The 14,242-nt window shown below is 43.9% G+C and overlaps 1 protein-coding gene across 1 annotated transcript in view; it reads right to left on the reverse strand.

Annotated features, from left to right (window-relative positions):
* The window catches only part of POU6F2 (POU class 6 homeobox 2), a 463,057-nt gene that overhangs the window by 16,935 nt on the left and 431,880 nt on the right, over positions 1-14,242 (reverse strand). The window contains exon 7 of the mRNA XM_058570674.1: positions 6,396-6,602. Coding sequence (XP_058426657.1) covers positions 6,396-6,602 — 207 coding nt within the window. The remainder of the gene's footprint in view (positions 1-6,395; positions 6,603-14,242) is intronic.

Consider the following 14,242-nt stretch of genomic DNA (forward strand, 5'->3'; position numbering starts at 1 on the left):
TGTTAACTCCAGAATCCCTTATAAGCCCAGATAGACAGGCTTATTGTTCATATCAAAATCATTGCAGAGATTGGCCTCTCTTTCATAACTTCTTCCATCAGAAAAAGAGGACATTAGAGGTACCACTTCTGTTGCCTCTCATCCCTAAAACTGCATTCTTTGAGGTAAACTGTAAGAATAGCCCTATCTTTGCTACTCTTAGTTTAATGACTTTGGTGCATTAATCTTTAGAAATTTTATGCCTAACTATTTATACATATATATAACAAATATGAAAAGCTACTTCATGAAACATTACATTAGGGTGGGCCCTAATGTAATATGACTGGTGTCCTTATAAGAAGAGGAAATTAGGACCCAGACAAGAACAGAGGAAAGACTGTGTGAGGACACAAAGAGAAGACAGCCCTCTGCAAGCCAAGGAGAGAGGCCTCAGAAGAAACCAACCCTGCCAACACTTTGATCTCAGACTTCTAGCCTCCAGAACCGTGACACAATAAATGTCGGTTGTTTAAACCACTTGGTCTGTGGTACTTTGTTATGGCAGCCCTAGCAGAAAAGCTTTATACTTCCTGCTGCCTCTTATAGGCTGGCTTCCCCGGGTTGTTTGTGTTGGTTGACACTGCCAGGGGTGTTTATTATATTCAACAAAAATAGACTCAAGTACAAGCACATTTTAAAGGCTTTCTTGATTTTCTGTGCCACTACTCCCCACGTATCTTCCATGTGCAACACAGTATATCCTTAATAATGTTTTAGTTTCTGGAATAAAACATCTTCTAATTAAATTCATGATTGATATAAAAATAAGTGAGGGTGACAAGTGTCTTGGAAAATGGAATAAAACGCAGAACATGCTAGACAAGTTGGAAAAGTGAATGCATATATACAGTAAAATTCAAATGGGATTAAATCTAGAGAAATTCATTTGAGGAGGAAAAAACTCTCCAAATATGCAAATACTAAATGGAAGAGATCTGGCCTTTTACAAATATGTCAGGGAGCCATAATGACCAGGCTAAATTCCCATGTGGTGCAATGGAGAAGGTGAACATAACTCTGAGAAGTCGAGCAGAAGCACGAGCATGCAGGAGGACACCGTGACTCTCTCTCCCTCCTTCCCGGTACTGGCTGGCATTTTTCTATGTACTGTGTGCCTTATAATAGCCTGAAGAGAAATTAAATCAGTGGTTCTCAAGATTTAGCATTTGTCAGAATCACTTGTGGGGCCGTTAAAACAGATTCCTGGGCCCCACCCCCAGAGTTTCTGATGCAGTAGGTTCAGAGGGGGCTCAAGAAATTGTGTTTCTGACAAGTTTTTTCCAGGTGATGCTGATGCTGCTGGTTGCGGGACCATACAAGGTTTCAAAAGGAGCTTCTCTTAGAAAAAGGTATGGTATTTAAGTTCTGAAAAATTTCAATGCTTTGATTTTACAAATTGCAACATTTTTCCTTTCAAATGTCCCTATCCTCTTAATGACTCTAAAAACTCTGGCTAACTTTTGTTGGGATTTAGTCAAAGGAAGAATAAATACACACAAAAGTGATGTTTGTGCCATTTATGAAGAAATCATTAATTCACAGTTACAGGATAGTAAAGGCAGACCAGGGGGATCTGGATGAATCCCCTCTGACTTTGGCGGGGAGTTCACCATAACCCACAGCAGTCCAGGATCCCAAGGAGGGAACAAAAGGTTGTTTTTGAGCTCCACCAAATATTTCTATATTAAGTAATTTTTTTCGTGCTCAAAAAGATACTTCTCTCTCTCTCTTTTTTTTAATCTAGTTCTTTTCTGACTTTTATTTTCTTGCATTGCTCACCAAAGATCTCTGATGTGATACTGTGGAAGTCATATCTACTGCTATTGGATCTTGGTTTTTTTTTTTTTTTTTTTTTTTTTTTTTTTGTGAGGAGATCAGCCCTGAGCTAACATCCGCCAATCTTCCTCTTTTTTTTTTTCCGCTGAGGAAGACGGCCCTGGGCTAACATCGGTGCCCATCTTCCTCCACTTTATATGGGACGCCGCCACAGCATGGCTTACCAAGCAGTGCGTCCGTGCGCGCCCGGGATCCGAACCAGCGAACCCCGGGCCGCCGCAGCAGAGCGCGCGCACTTAACCGCTTGCGCCACCGGGCCGGCCCCTTGTTTTTTTTTTAATATTGTTTGTTTTTCAGATGATAACTTTGCAAGTTCTAAATCTTTCATCATTGGAATAAATCACCACCAAGAGTAGTTCACACTCCACTCACATTTTATTCAGGCTCTTTTAATTAATGATAGGCAGGTGTAAAAGTTAAATTAAATATGTAATTATTTTTGTTAAATTAAAACAAATCATCTTGGTTGTCTGGTCAGAGAGCTCTGTAGGTCATGCCATGAAAGTGGATTTCCTTCTGAGAGTGGGTTAGGGAACTCTCTGCACCTGTAATTTATGACCTATTTTACTGTGAAACTATGCTCTTGTGAGATCAAGCATTCAACATAAATCATATGAAAAAATAAATTGAGAAACTTATCCACTGCATGATAGAAATCCTTTATTTTTTGTGGTTGTCCATGTTATATTTCTTCAAAGCAAATGTTAATATTTAAAGAAAAAATTGAAGACCACTAGCCTTATATCTCTAGCTCTGAGCTTTTTACTTTTTGACTCTGGGCATTTTATGGTCCGCTATCCTCAGAATCACAGCTTTTATATCTGGGACTCAGACTTGTGCATTTCCTGTCGATTCATCCAACTTGTTAACTCTACTGCTTGTTCCAAGGTGTTTCAAATAGAGCTGATGCCAAGAAATAGCAATAGTCACTCATCTATTTCCACCATTTCCCTGATATTTCTGACCATCTTCACCATTGGTTCCCTTGTTCTTTCTGGGAGTAGGCTAGACCACTGGCATATGCCTTGAACAAGAGCCATAGGCTCGTTGGTGCCTGCTGTGACTTGAGGATTCAGGAAAGTTCACATGTCACTCTTTAAGCTGTGCTCACATGTTCTCTCAGCATGCACATACATGAGAAGTGCCTGCACATACAGAGTGAGGGGAGTCCCACTCTCTGGGATGTTGGTTGTAGCTGACATAAATTAGATTTGCAAGGCACATCCCCAAGAAGCTGGCTGTTTCTTCCCAGTTGCTAGATCTCCAATTCTATGATGAAGAGGATGGTGGTGGTGGTTAGACCAGCAGAGGATCAGATGTTCCTGCCATGGTAATGAGGTTTCATTCCAGAAGCCAACAAGTGTGGTGTGAGAAAACTTCTGTGGTATGTCTGTGCTCATGACAGAGACTATGGAAATGGACTAATGATGTCTTCTGTGGGCAAGGAGTTGAGGAGCAGCACCACACCTGCCTCTTATTTGCCATTTCTTGGTTAGGTCCTTCTCCTGGATCAAAACTGTACTACCTCAAATCTAGAGCTGTAATTTTATGTAACAGCAATAGTCTATCACCCACACACCCTCCTTTGAAATTCAAGCGAGAGTAAGAGCTACTTTGTATTAAGTGTTGAGGATTTCTAATTAATTCATCACTTTTTTGGAAATTTATAACTTGGCTTTGTCGATGGAAATACTTTTTAGCAGATTATATGAAAAGAGGCCAATCTCCTCATTTTTCCCCCTGGGGTTAATTTTGAACATAAGTTTGAACAGACTGAACTAGGACTTAAAAAGCCAACGAAAGATAGAGAATCTTGCCTTCTTTGGGGAACTGTTTAGAAAGCAGATAATCCAGTGGAATCTTGTAAATAGTAAAATAAATAAACCACCTGAGAGACAGGGGCTGCCTGCGATAAAGCTGAGGAAGAGGAGGGCGGCTGGGAACCTCGGCTCCCCAGGCTAGAGAGTGGCCTCTGTGGTTTAGATTCAGAGCGGGAATCAGAGGGAGGAAGACAGAGGTCTCTGTCTCTGGGAAGTGTGTTCAGACCTGGCTAGGTTCTTCCTGGTGTTTTGACCCTCTTCCTGGAGGAGGTCCTCTTGCTGGACACTCTCATAGATCCCCTCACTTCTCCCTCACGGCACCTACTGCAGATCTCAGGTACATATTTGTGCAAGTCTTTGATGAATGTCTCTCTCTCTCACTAGACTGTAAACTCCATGAAGGAAGGGCTCAACGGTATCTGTCTTGCCCACCAGCCTAGCTTCCTGGTACAGTGCCTGACAAATAGTAGGTGGTCAATAAGTATTTCTGTTGAATAGATTTTTTATATTGAGTGAACAAGCAAATGGATTTTCCAAGCACAGCCTTCGAGTGCCACTATGAATGGGGTCTTTTCATGGTTGGATCAGAAGCCAAATGGAGGAAAGGGCTGAGGTCTCTGGAAGGATACTTCTGTTTTGTTGTAGATGAATGAGGTATCAGTGCATTCTTCCTCCCCTTTCCTTTGTATTTTATTTCCTTGCTAAGTGCTTTACAGTATGCAGTTTCCCAAAAATTCATGGAGCCTTTGTTAGTGCACCCTCCAACTGTAAATCTGGGTCTTAGCCTTGCCCATCTCTTGCTTCTTAACTTACACAGTTAATGGGACACCTTGTTTTGAACAGAGACAACCTAGACTTTAAAACATTACAATGAAGAAATAGAGGATCTGCTGTTTCTCCATTGCTTTACCTGACTTCATCTCTGCAGCATCTGACACTCTTGCCCACTTCCTACTTTTTGAAAACTCTTTGATGCTAGGTCACCACACTCTGGGCTCCTCTCCTACTTAACCAAGCATTTCTTCTCTCTCTCCCTTCCTCTTCTGTTCCTTAAAAGCTGGTGTTTCCCACGATGACTCCTTTGTCTTCCTTCCTTCCTTTGCTCCTCATGCTTTCTCTGAACATCTCATTTGTTTTTAGCTACAATGTATGTACTCCTGACTCTTAGATCTAGCTCTCCTCTCCTGAGCTCTACTACAATTCCAGACCCTTAGTTTCAACTGTCTAGCACATGCTCTCATGAATTCCTGTTTGTGATTTGCTATGGTCTCCTAAATGGTTTGTATACAATAGATGTTTCACCAGTTCAGTTCAACCTCCATCTACTACAAGAGTTGTTTTCTTGAAAAATAAAACTGAGCATGCTATTCGCCTCTTTAAATATCTCTTACAGATTCTGAGGGCTGCAGGGTAAATCAGCAGCAGCATTGCCATCATCATGATTATATAAGCGCTTACTGTGTGCCAGGCACTATTCTAACCAGTTCATATACACATTAGCCCACTTAATCCTCACAACCGCTCAGTGGGGTAGGTACTGGTGTATCCTCATTTTACAGATGAGAAAACTGGAGCACAAAGATGATGCATTTTGTATTCAAGATCACACAGAGACAAGGTCCGTCCTTTTCAGCTTGTTTATGGAGGCTTTTTCACGACTATCCTCAGCCTCCCTGTATGCTCCAATCACATGAACCTTTCTCTTGTTTCTCAACACCTCATCCTCCTTCACATTTCCCTGCCTTTGTGCCTGCTTGTTCCCACTTCCTGAAATGTTGTTAACCCATCTTTCACCTGGTTAACTCTCACTTATCCATCAAGACTCAGTCCCCAAACCACTTTCTCTGTGAGGACTCAAAACTCTCTGGACAAAGTTGGTCACTCTCATTTCTGTGATAATGCTAAACTTTGTGCACACCTGTTCTGTTATAGGACGTTTTCTGTTTTATTGCACAATGGGGCTCTGCTGACGTATCTGTATTCTCTACAAGACTATGAGCTCCTTAAAATCAGGAAGCATCGCTCTTTTCTTAGCATTTAGCAGGGGCCTGCTATACAGTGGGTTATCAAAAATGTTTGTTGGAGGAGTCAATTAACCAGAAGCTCTATGAGGTCAGGGACCATGTCTTTTTCTTCAGTGCTGTGTACCCAGCCACTAGCATAACACACAGGAAGTGCCTGATTGATATTTGAATGAAAAAATGAACTAGATTGTCATGGTTTTAATGAAATTCAACCAAGCAGAACTTCCTCTTTTTCATTCCCTAATTTGTAGGCAGCAGTCTCAGTAGCATCAAGTTGAGATCCCTTGGTCTTCAATAATTTTTTTCATTTACAGTTAAGGCATTAGTGTTTTAGTTTCTTCTTGACTCCACTTTAAAAATTGTCTGGAAATTAAGTATCACAAGCATAGACAAATAAGAACATATCCCTATTGAATTTTAGGCCACTATCTCTGTTTAGAATTTAATATATTCATATTTTTAGACTAGAGAGCTATTTAGTTATCACCCAGATTCACTAAGAATGAAAAATAAAAGGCTACTTGCCTTTTTATAGTATTGATATATTAGGATTCATGGGATGAAATATTTTGTAATTTAAGAATTACTTTCCATTGATTGAGACCAAACAGAAGAAAGGTGGAAAGGAGAGGTGTGACTGGACTCACTCTGCTGCATGGACATGGAGATTTACCTGCTGGCCAGGCTTGATGGGTGAGAGCGTGATGCCCTGGGTGTTGATCACTGGCAAGATCTGGTTCCCGATGACCGTGGCGATGATCTGGCCCTGGGCGTTTGTCAGGAGCTGGGGGGTGATTGGCTGCACTTGAAGGCCCTGAGTGCCGCTCGCTGCTTGGCTCGATGACCCCGGATTTGGCATCAGAGGAATGGTCCCAATAATCTGCAAGAGACAGACCCAAAGGTGAGGCGCCAGGCTCTGCTCAGGGTCTGCACACAACTGAAGATCACGCATGCCCTGGTCTCTGCAGGAGGCTCCCCGAGAGCCGATTCAGAATCTGTGAACAGATCTGGAGACGTGGGTGTGGGGAAAAAGTGGCAGAGGATGAGTATCTGAAGGAGAGAGAAGCACACAGGGACCAAGTGCATGGAGGGAAGGAGAATACATCTTATTTAAAAATAAAAGCAAGCATCAGTGAGGGCAGAAATGTTATTTCTGCCAGGGCAGCACAGACATCTGTTTTCTTGGATGGAGGACGGACTTCTCACGGCACTCAAGGCCCCGATCTAGCTGGGGAGCTGCCTCCCTTCCCCACAGGGGCTCCTCAAACACAGTGTGCTCCCTTACATCCTTTCCTCTGCCTGGTTCTCTGCTCTCTCCATCCTCCTTCCCTTCACTGACATCCTGCTCCTCTCAAGGTCAGGGGCAGCTCCCTGACACCCCAGCAGGATCAGGGGCCCTGTGCCCTGGTGCTCCGGGTGGTAGAGGGCCCAGGCTCTGGGGTCAGGGAGAGAGGATTCCATTCCCAGCTGTGCCGCCTGCTGGTTCTGCAGCATTAGTCAAGGAGCCTAAGCTTTCTGAAGGCTTGAGAGACTTGGCAGATGTCTGAAACTCTTAAAATAGAGGTGAAATGGCTACTGAGGTGAAAGGAGGTGAAATTAAATTTTTAAAAAGTGCATTTTAAATGTGTTTTAAACTGGGGCCTAAACATTAGAGGTTCACAGCCTCTGTGGCGGGTGGCAGGGAAGGGTTTTCTTTGCATCTAGTAGCCTCTGGCTTCAACAAAGGGATTGTGTGAGCATTGCAGGAGGGGCCTGGCTGGATCCAATCACTGCTGAGGAGAAAGGGATCATGGACAGGGCAGCAAATGTACAGGGTGTCTAGAGATCTAGAAACATAGACCATATTCATATGTTGTTAGGAACCAATTTAATCTGTAAAAAACGAAAATCTGATCTACATTTCCCAGTGTAGCGGAATCTCCTGGGGGAGTCACGGAGCTCGCGGATGGATGCTTTCCCCTTCACACACCACAGAATGGTTAACCAGCTCTGCTCTGCTGTTTGTCTTCTGGGGCCACCTCCCAGATGTGAACTGTGGTGACATGGCCTGGTGGCCACCAAGACATATTAATAATTCTCTCTCAGGAAGTGCTTTCATGTATATGGTTTCATTTCATTTCCCATTCTTACAACAGCTCCATGAGGTGGGCATTGGTCCTGCTCTCACTTAGTGGATAAGACAATGGAGGCTCAGCTGTCATTTGATGGAGTGTAAGAGACAGAGCCAGAGCGAGTCCAGGTCTGGCTGACCCCCCAATGCTTGCTTTTCTATTACGTCACCCAGCTCCCACTACATGGAGGACATTGGAGAGGACCTGCTCTTAGAAAAGGCACTGCATCCTGTTGGCAATTTCTCACCAGAGGAGAAGCTGCTTGTGGACTGAGGTTATAAATGATTCCATGTTCTACCCTCACAGGACCCCAAACAGTGCTTTGAACACAGTTTCTCAATAAATGTCTTTTGAATGAATGGTTTCTAGACTCAACTGTCACTGGGATTCCAGATGCAACTGGGACCGCAGAACCACAGGACCACAGCATTCAGTGACAAAGATCATGACGGAGGAATCATTCCCTCCTCACTTGGCCGCTGCTTCCACCACAAAAGCCCCTGTGGGATGGCCCTAATGGAGGAGCTGTGTGAATATCAACTATCAATGGCAGTTGTCAATGGATGCTGATAAAGGTCAAGTAATTACTATGAGAGTGGCCAGCAGTCCCTTTGGGAGTTTGCAGCTCTGCAGCCTCACCGAGCAAGCCTGCAATGTCCGTCCCGCAGCATCAGCAATGAGCACGTCCCATCAGTGGCAGCAAGGTCAGGAGGAGTCCACATCAATAGATCAGAGCGCATAAGTACTTTATTGATGAGTGGTCTTGCATTAAGCAGCTCAGGATTCATAGGCTGTTCCTATGACCCCACAGGCAATGTGGGGAGGCCTGGGGAGCAGGCTACTTGTCCTGCGCCCACATTGGATATTTCCCCTTAGCACTTGCACTGTGAAATATACACTTCCCCTTTCCACAACGCACTATGAAATCTAGGCGGCTGACCCACCCACTCTGGCTCCCAGTGTCTTAGGCCTGAAAAGCCTCACTCCATCTGATTGGCCTGAGTTGAAAGCCTACGGAAGCTGGATTCATTTAGGTGGCAGGGTTGTGGGTTCTATTTTAGGCAGGATGTCAGCGTGTTTAGGAGCCAGAGTGAATAAGTAGCCTGGGAGTAGGCTTCAGAGTGAGGCACAGCACCTGACAGCTACAGAACACACTGTGAAGCAGAGAGAGGCAGCTGCTCCGGGAAGATTGCCACAAGTCTGTGCTCGCCTCGCAGTAATGAGATGCTCTGCCTGCTTTCCGGGTGGAAAGAAGAAGAAAGGCAAACACAGATGACTCACCAGCCTCTTCCCTATGTGCAGCCTCGCTTCCAAACAATACATGTGACATTACTAAAACATGGCGCCACTTATGTCCCTCCCCACCCGCTCCTCTCTTCTTTCATGGGCCTTAGCGTAACTTACTGAGGGTAGGATTAGTGTCAGCACTAGTGTCAGAGCTAGAGGGATCTGGAATGGCATGACTGAAGGAGCCCTTAACAAGGAGAGCTTGCCTGCGAGGTGGGGGTGGGGTCAGGGGCGGTTCTAATGTCAGGGAGCCTTCTGTGAAATTACCTGTTTCTCATTTTTGTCCCCCTTTCAGGAGTGTTGGGATCACCATCTCAGCATGTCAAAAACTTGGCAGTGCATCGTGGGGAATTTTCTAATATTCCCCCGTGTATTACGACACACTGGTTTTAATTTGTTTCCATCCATCGAAGGGTAGACATGATCACACACTGTGTTGTCTAAAAATTCTCAGATGTGCTTTTTTTACTGAGGCTGGCTCTGATTCCTCTCAGCACTTCCACAGATTTCACCAGAACTCCTCCTCAGACTCTGACTTCAGAGATCGCGACAAGGAAACGAGAGGAGCCGAGGCAGCCAAGGTGGAGGCTCTTGGCACCCATGAGAAGTTGGCAATTTTACCTGGGGAAATCACATTTTAAATAAAAGTCTTTTAATATTCAAGGGCAGTATTTGCATCTATACATATTTCAATTAAATCAGGAAATTAAAACTGAGGTTTGACAAGGTGTTAGGGGAACTCTGATTTGAGGGCAAATGTAGAAAGAGGATGCTTTTGAGACATGTGTTGCCCTAAGACTAGCTTTTGGAGCTTGAGTTTCTGGCTCCCAGAGCTAAAGATTTACTGCTAGGAGATGTCCTGACAGAAGGACATGTCACTGAGCAAATGATGCCAGTAGGCTGTGATTCCTGCTCAAGGCCACTAGGCAAGACAAATTCCAGCTCTCCCAGGATGGTGAGGACTCGGGCAGAGCAGCCTAGTACCTGCAGACCCTTCTCTGTGTAAGGCATGGCATCATACACCATGGAGGACTCCAAGAAGATGAAATTGGGGCAAAGGAGTGGGCAATAAGACAGGTACGTTACATGCAAGGATTCTAACAATCCAACAGAGAAATGATATGCACCAAACGAGTGGCAAGGACTATCCAATAAGAATCTTGATACCCACGTGGTGGGTGCTCAAAAGAAGATTGGGAATGAATGAGTGATTTCAGAGGAAGAAAGATGAGGATGGTTAGGAAGCCTTCATAGAAGAAATGGGGGCAGAACAGGGTCTTGGAGATTGGGTGGGATTTGGCAAGGCAGAGAAACCATTCTAAACAAGAGACTAGCCCAGAGGTGAGAAACATGGGGGATGGTGTGTTGACTAATTTGGATGCAAAAGAGGGTTGAGACAGGGGAGCAGTAACAGGTCAGCCTGGAAAGGTCAAATTCCATCCAGGCAAGGGGTTTCAATGAATGGTTTTTGAGGGGGCATTGGGGAGGGGTGCTGAAATGGAGCTATTTCAGGTGTGAATGTGACAGTGTGGATAGAATGGACTGAAGTGGGGAGAGACTACAGACCAGGAGATCAGTTGCTAGGATGCTATTGTAGTCATCCAAGTGTGAAGCAAAATGCCTCAATGAATCCTTGACATAGGGGTTGCTTGATTCGTTGACTTCCATTTCAATTCAGAAAGCACGGCCTACTCTATGCTTAGGTTGCTACCTGAGAAATTTTTGAGTGAAGTTATTGCCCCATCAATCCCACAGCAAATAGCTCAGTCATCATTTGCAATGATCCTGTATGTCTTTGCCCTGACTCTAACAGTAATAATTCATCTTGGATGAATGCTTAAACCAGGCTGAGGCCCATACTGGTACTGTAATGATAATTTGTGACCTAAAAGAGTTCCAGCCTCTCCAACACGGGACTTATTTGTTTGTTGCAGTTCATGTCCACCTGTCTTTTTCCTTAGAGGAGTTAAGAACATAAACCACAACTGAGAATAAAGTTCATATTGCAAGAGCAACTAAAAAAAAATTGTTAAAATGACTACTAGTATTGATTAGCACTTGTATCCCTATTTTCATAAGAATTTGAGTAGCTTACACGTAAACGTTACTATCATTAATTCAGCAGCAATTATAATTTAAGCCACCATAAAGATTATCTTGTGATTGTAGCAAATCCCAGCAATTCAGGGCCATGTAAGTCCTTCGGGTCACCAGCTTATCATTCCACTGCCCCTATGGACCTCAGTCAAGTTGAGGTATTCAGTAGGGATGAATTATGACTGAGGGAGGGGAACATGCACTGAATTTATTCACTGCCAACATGTAGGTGTCATCAGCAGCAGTTGAGGGTGGTAACACAGAAGCCTGGGGCATCCAGACAAGTCGTCTGGTGGGCCACATGTTGTAATAGTCTATGACATGCTATTAAACTCTGCTATGGAGAATGCAATTGCAGACGTCAAATTGACAAGTAATTTTGTTGCACATATCTTTAAGAAAAGGAAACCGCCAATGCTGTAAATCGGTGACTTCCTCAGGTTTTTCAGTCCATCAGCAGAGGCACTTCTTTGCCAAATATTTGTGTAACCTCAGTACTTTTTGGTCAAGAGGCTTTTGTTAACACTAGTGTCACTTTGTCCGTTCTTGAACAAAGAGCTTATAGCATTTGAGAGCCGAGGAACTGGTGAGCAATCATCAGAATGGAAAAAGCCAACCACCTTCCCCTTCCTTTCTCATCTGGCCACAGACACTTCTCTCTCTTCCTCCAAGAGACGATTTTTGTCTCCTTTATGTAATGCATGCATTCCAGTCTCATGATGTCCCAGGTTTAAGGTTAAACTCAGAGTTATTTTGGCGGCTCTGATTAGGATGTTGATTCCAGGAAGAGTAGAAGAACACAATTATTTCCCAAACAAAATTTATTTTCCAAGATGCAATCTAGTGCCTTTTTGCATTTGGCTATGTCCAAGATGGGGAACAAGAGAAGTGTGAATATTGAGAAGGGCTCTAGCAGAGAATCTGAACCAGAGAATGGTAAAGGCATAAAGATAAGCAGAAAAAGGAGTTCAATTAAAGGAAGACACTCATCCAAGGACAATTACGTTTAATCTTGCAGGCAATGCCAAGCAATTGGCTCTGGCTCCCTGGAGCTCTGGAAGTTCCAGGGTTCAGGAAGCAACAGCGCCATCATTGATTAACAATGTCTGGTATGGGTGTGGGCATAGGGAATGGCAGTCAGTGTGCCTGAAGGTGGCATCACTGAAGCCCAGGATATGAGACAAATTATCTTAGAACAACTTGAAAGAAATACATGACACACATTTCTTTAATGAGCAACCGTGAGAAAGAATTTTTTAAGGTGTACATTTCAATGCTTCTACATTATGGGTATCGATAGGTACTCTACCTCTGGGAATACCTACCTACTCAGTGTTTTCCACTGTCAGTTACAATTAGGATCCCTGCTGGGTGCTCTACTATTTGGTTTCAACTTTGAAAACATACTTACAGACAAGAGGAAAGAATTGGAAGTGGCAGGATCTTTAAAATATCACTTTCAGTCACTTTATGAGAAGACTAATTTGTGTGAAAACTGAGTTGTAAAAACAGCAACAACAACAATAAAAACAATCCTCTTCCCTAAAAGCTTCTTAAAAGCTGTTAAGGTTATTCTCCTTAATAGAGTTTAAGATGTATATAGAGGAAAAGATTCCCCACTTACTGGGTTCAAGCCCAGGCTTTGCTCCTAACTTGTGGGAGATTGTTGGTGAATTACTTTACCTTTTAGAACCTCAGTCCCCTCATCTGTAAAATGGGAATAACAACATCCACTTCGTAAGATTATTGTGAGGACTAAATAAGATAATGTATGCAAAGCACCCAACATAGTGCTTTACCAACCAAATAGGTGTTCAATAAATGTTTGTTCCTAATTTAACTTTGCTTACATGCTTTTGTGGTTACTCCTGGGCTTTTGCACTAAGTTGCAAAAGCTCTTTTGAATTTTTCTAAATTTTATAATTTCACCATGAATATAGTTTATCATGAAGAACAGAAAACACTAGTCTACCACGAAAAAAAATTAAATCTTCCTTGCCTTGTAATAGAATGCTAAGTTGGAAGTTTCCATAGAGGCACCAGAATTCAATAGATGCTGCATTCCAAAGGAGGGACTAGACCGTTGTACCGAATTTACAAAGGAGGTTTCTGAAAACTGGTTAGACAACTCCTGAACTCAGACCCTCACAGTAAGGGTAGACACAGAATATTTCTGAAATTCTACGCCTCTTCCTCACTCCCGGGGATGGGGCATGGGGGGCTTTCTCCTCACCTCAAGTTTAATGAAAGTGGTTGAATAAATGTTGTCCCCTCAAATTTGGGGAACATACACCTGAGGAATCTAAGGGTAAGAGGCTATGGCTTTCCAGCAGAGAAGGGAGGAGAGAGAAAGGCAAGGAGAGGAAGAAGGAGAGGGGAAGGAGAGGAAGAGGAAGAAGAAGAAGGAAGAGGAGGACAGGGAGGAGGAGGGGAAGAAGAAGGAGAAGAAAGAGAGAGAGAGAGAACTGCTCTACATTGGCACTAGCTACGCTCCCACCGACAGCAGGGCAAGGATGAGTGTTTCCCTGGACTCACTGTCATGAGTCAAATGGTCTGAGCCATTTAAAATCCTGTCCCAGAGGACCCCCTGGGGAACGGGCACTGGGACAGCATCACAGAGAGAGCCTTGAGGAGCGGATCTGCAGAAAACCCAGCCCTGAGAGGAGAGTGAGCAGCTGGAAGAAAACATGTTGCCCAAAGCAATGTGCCATTGGAAGGTCCCAGCTGGGCCTCGAAAGACCTCATAAAAAGTGCCCATAAGAGTTGGCTTGAGCCGTCTGGTCCGCTGGCCCAGAATGCAGAAGACATCTTGTAACAGTTCACCAAAGTGGGGCCATTCTTGTCCTCTGTCTGTCCTCTCTCCACCTCAGTCTGTCCTCTCAGAAACAGAGTTAGCAAGCTGGGGAAAGGAGAATGATTCCAACAGGGGAAGAAAGAGGGACCAGGCTACCCTTTCCCGCAGTAGCAAGCAACGGGAGGGAGGCTCCAGTTGGGGCTGTTAGTGGTGAGGGTGGGAAGTTTGTTA

This window comes from Diceros bicornis, chromosome 3 (genome assembly GCF_020826845.1).
Source record: "Diceros bicornis minor isolate mBicDic1 chromosome 3, mDicBic1.mat.cur, whole genome shotgun sequence".
In the NCBI taxonomy this organism is placed as follows: Eukaryota; Metazoa; Chordata; class Mammalia; order Perissodactyla; family Rhinocerotidae; genus Diceros; species Diceros bicornis.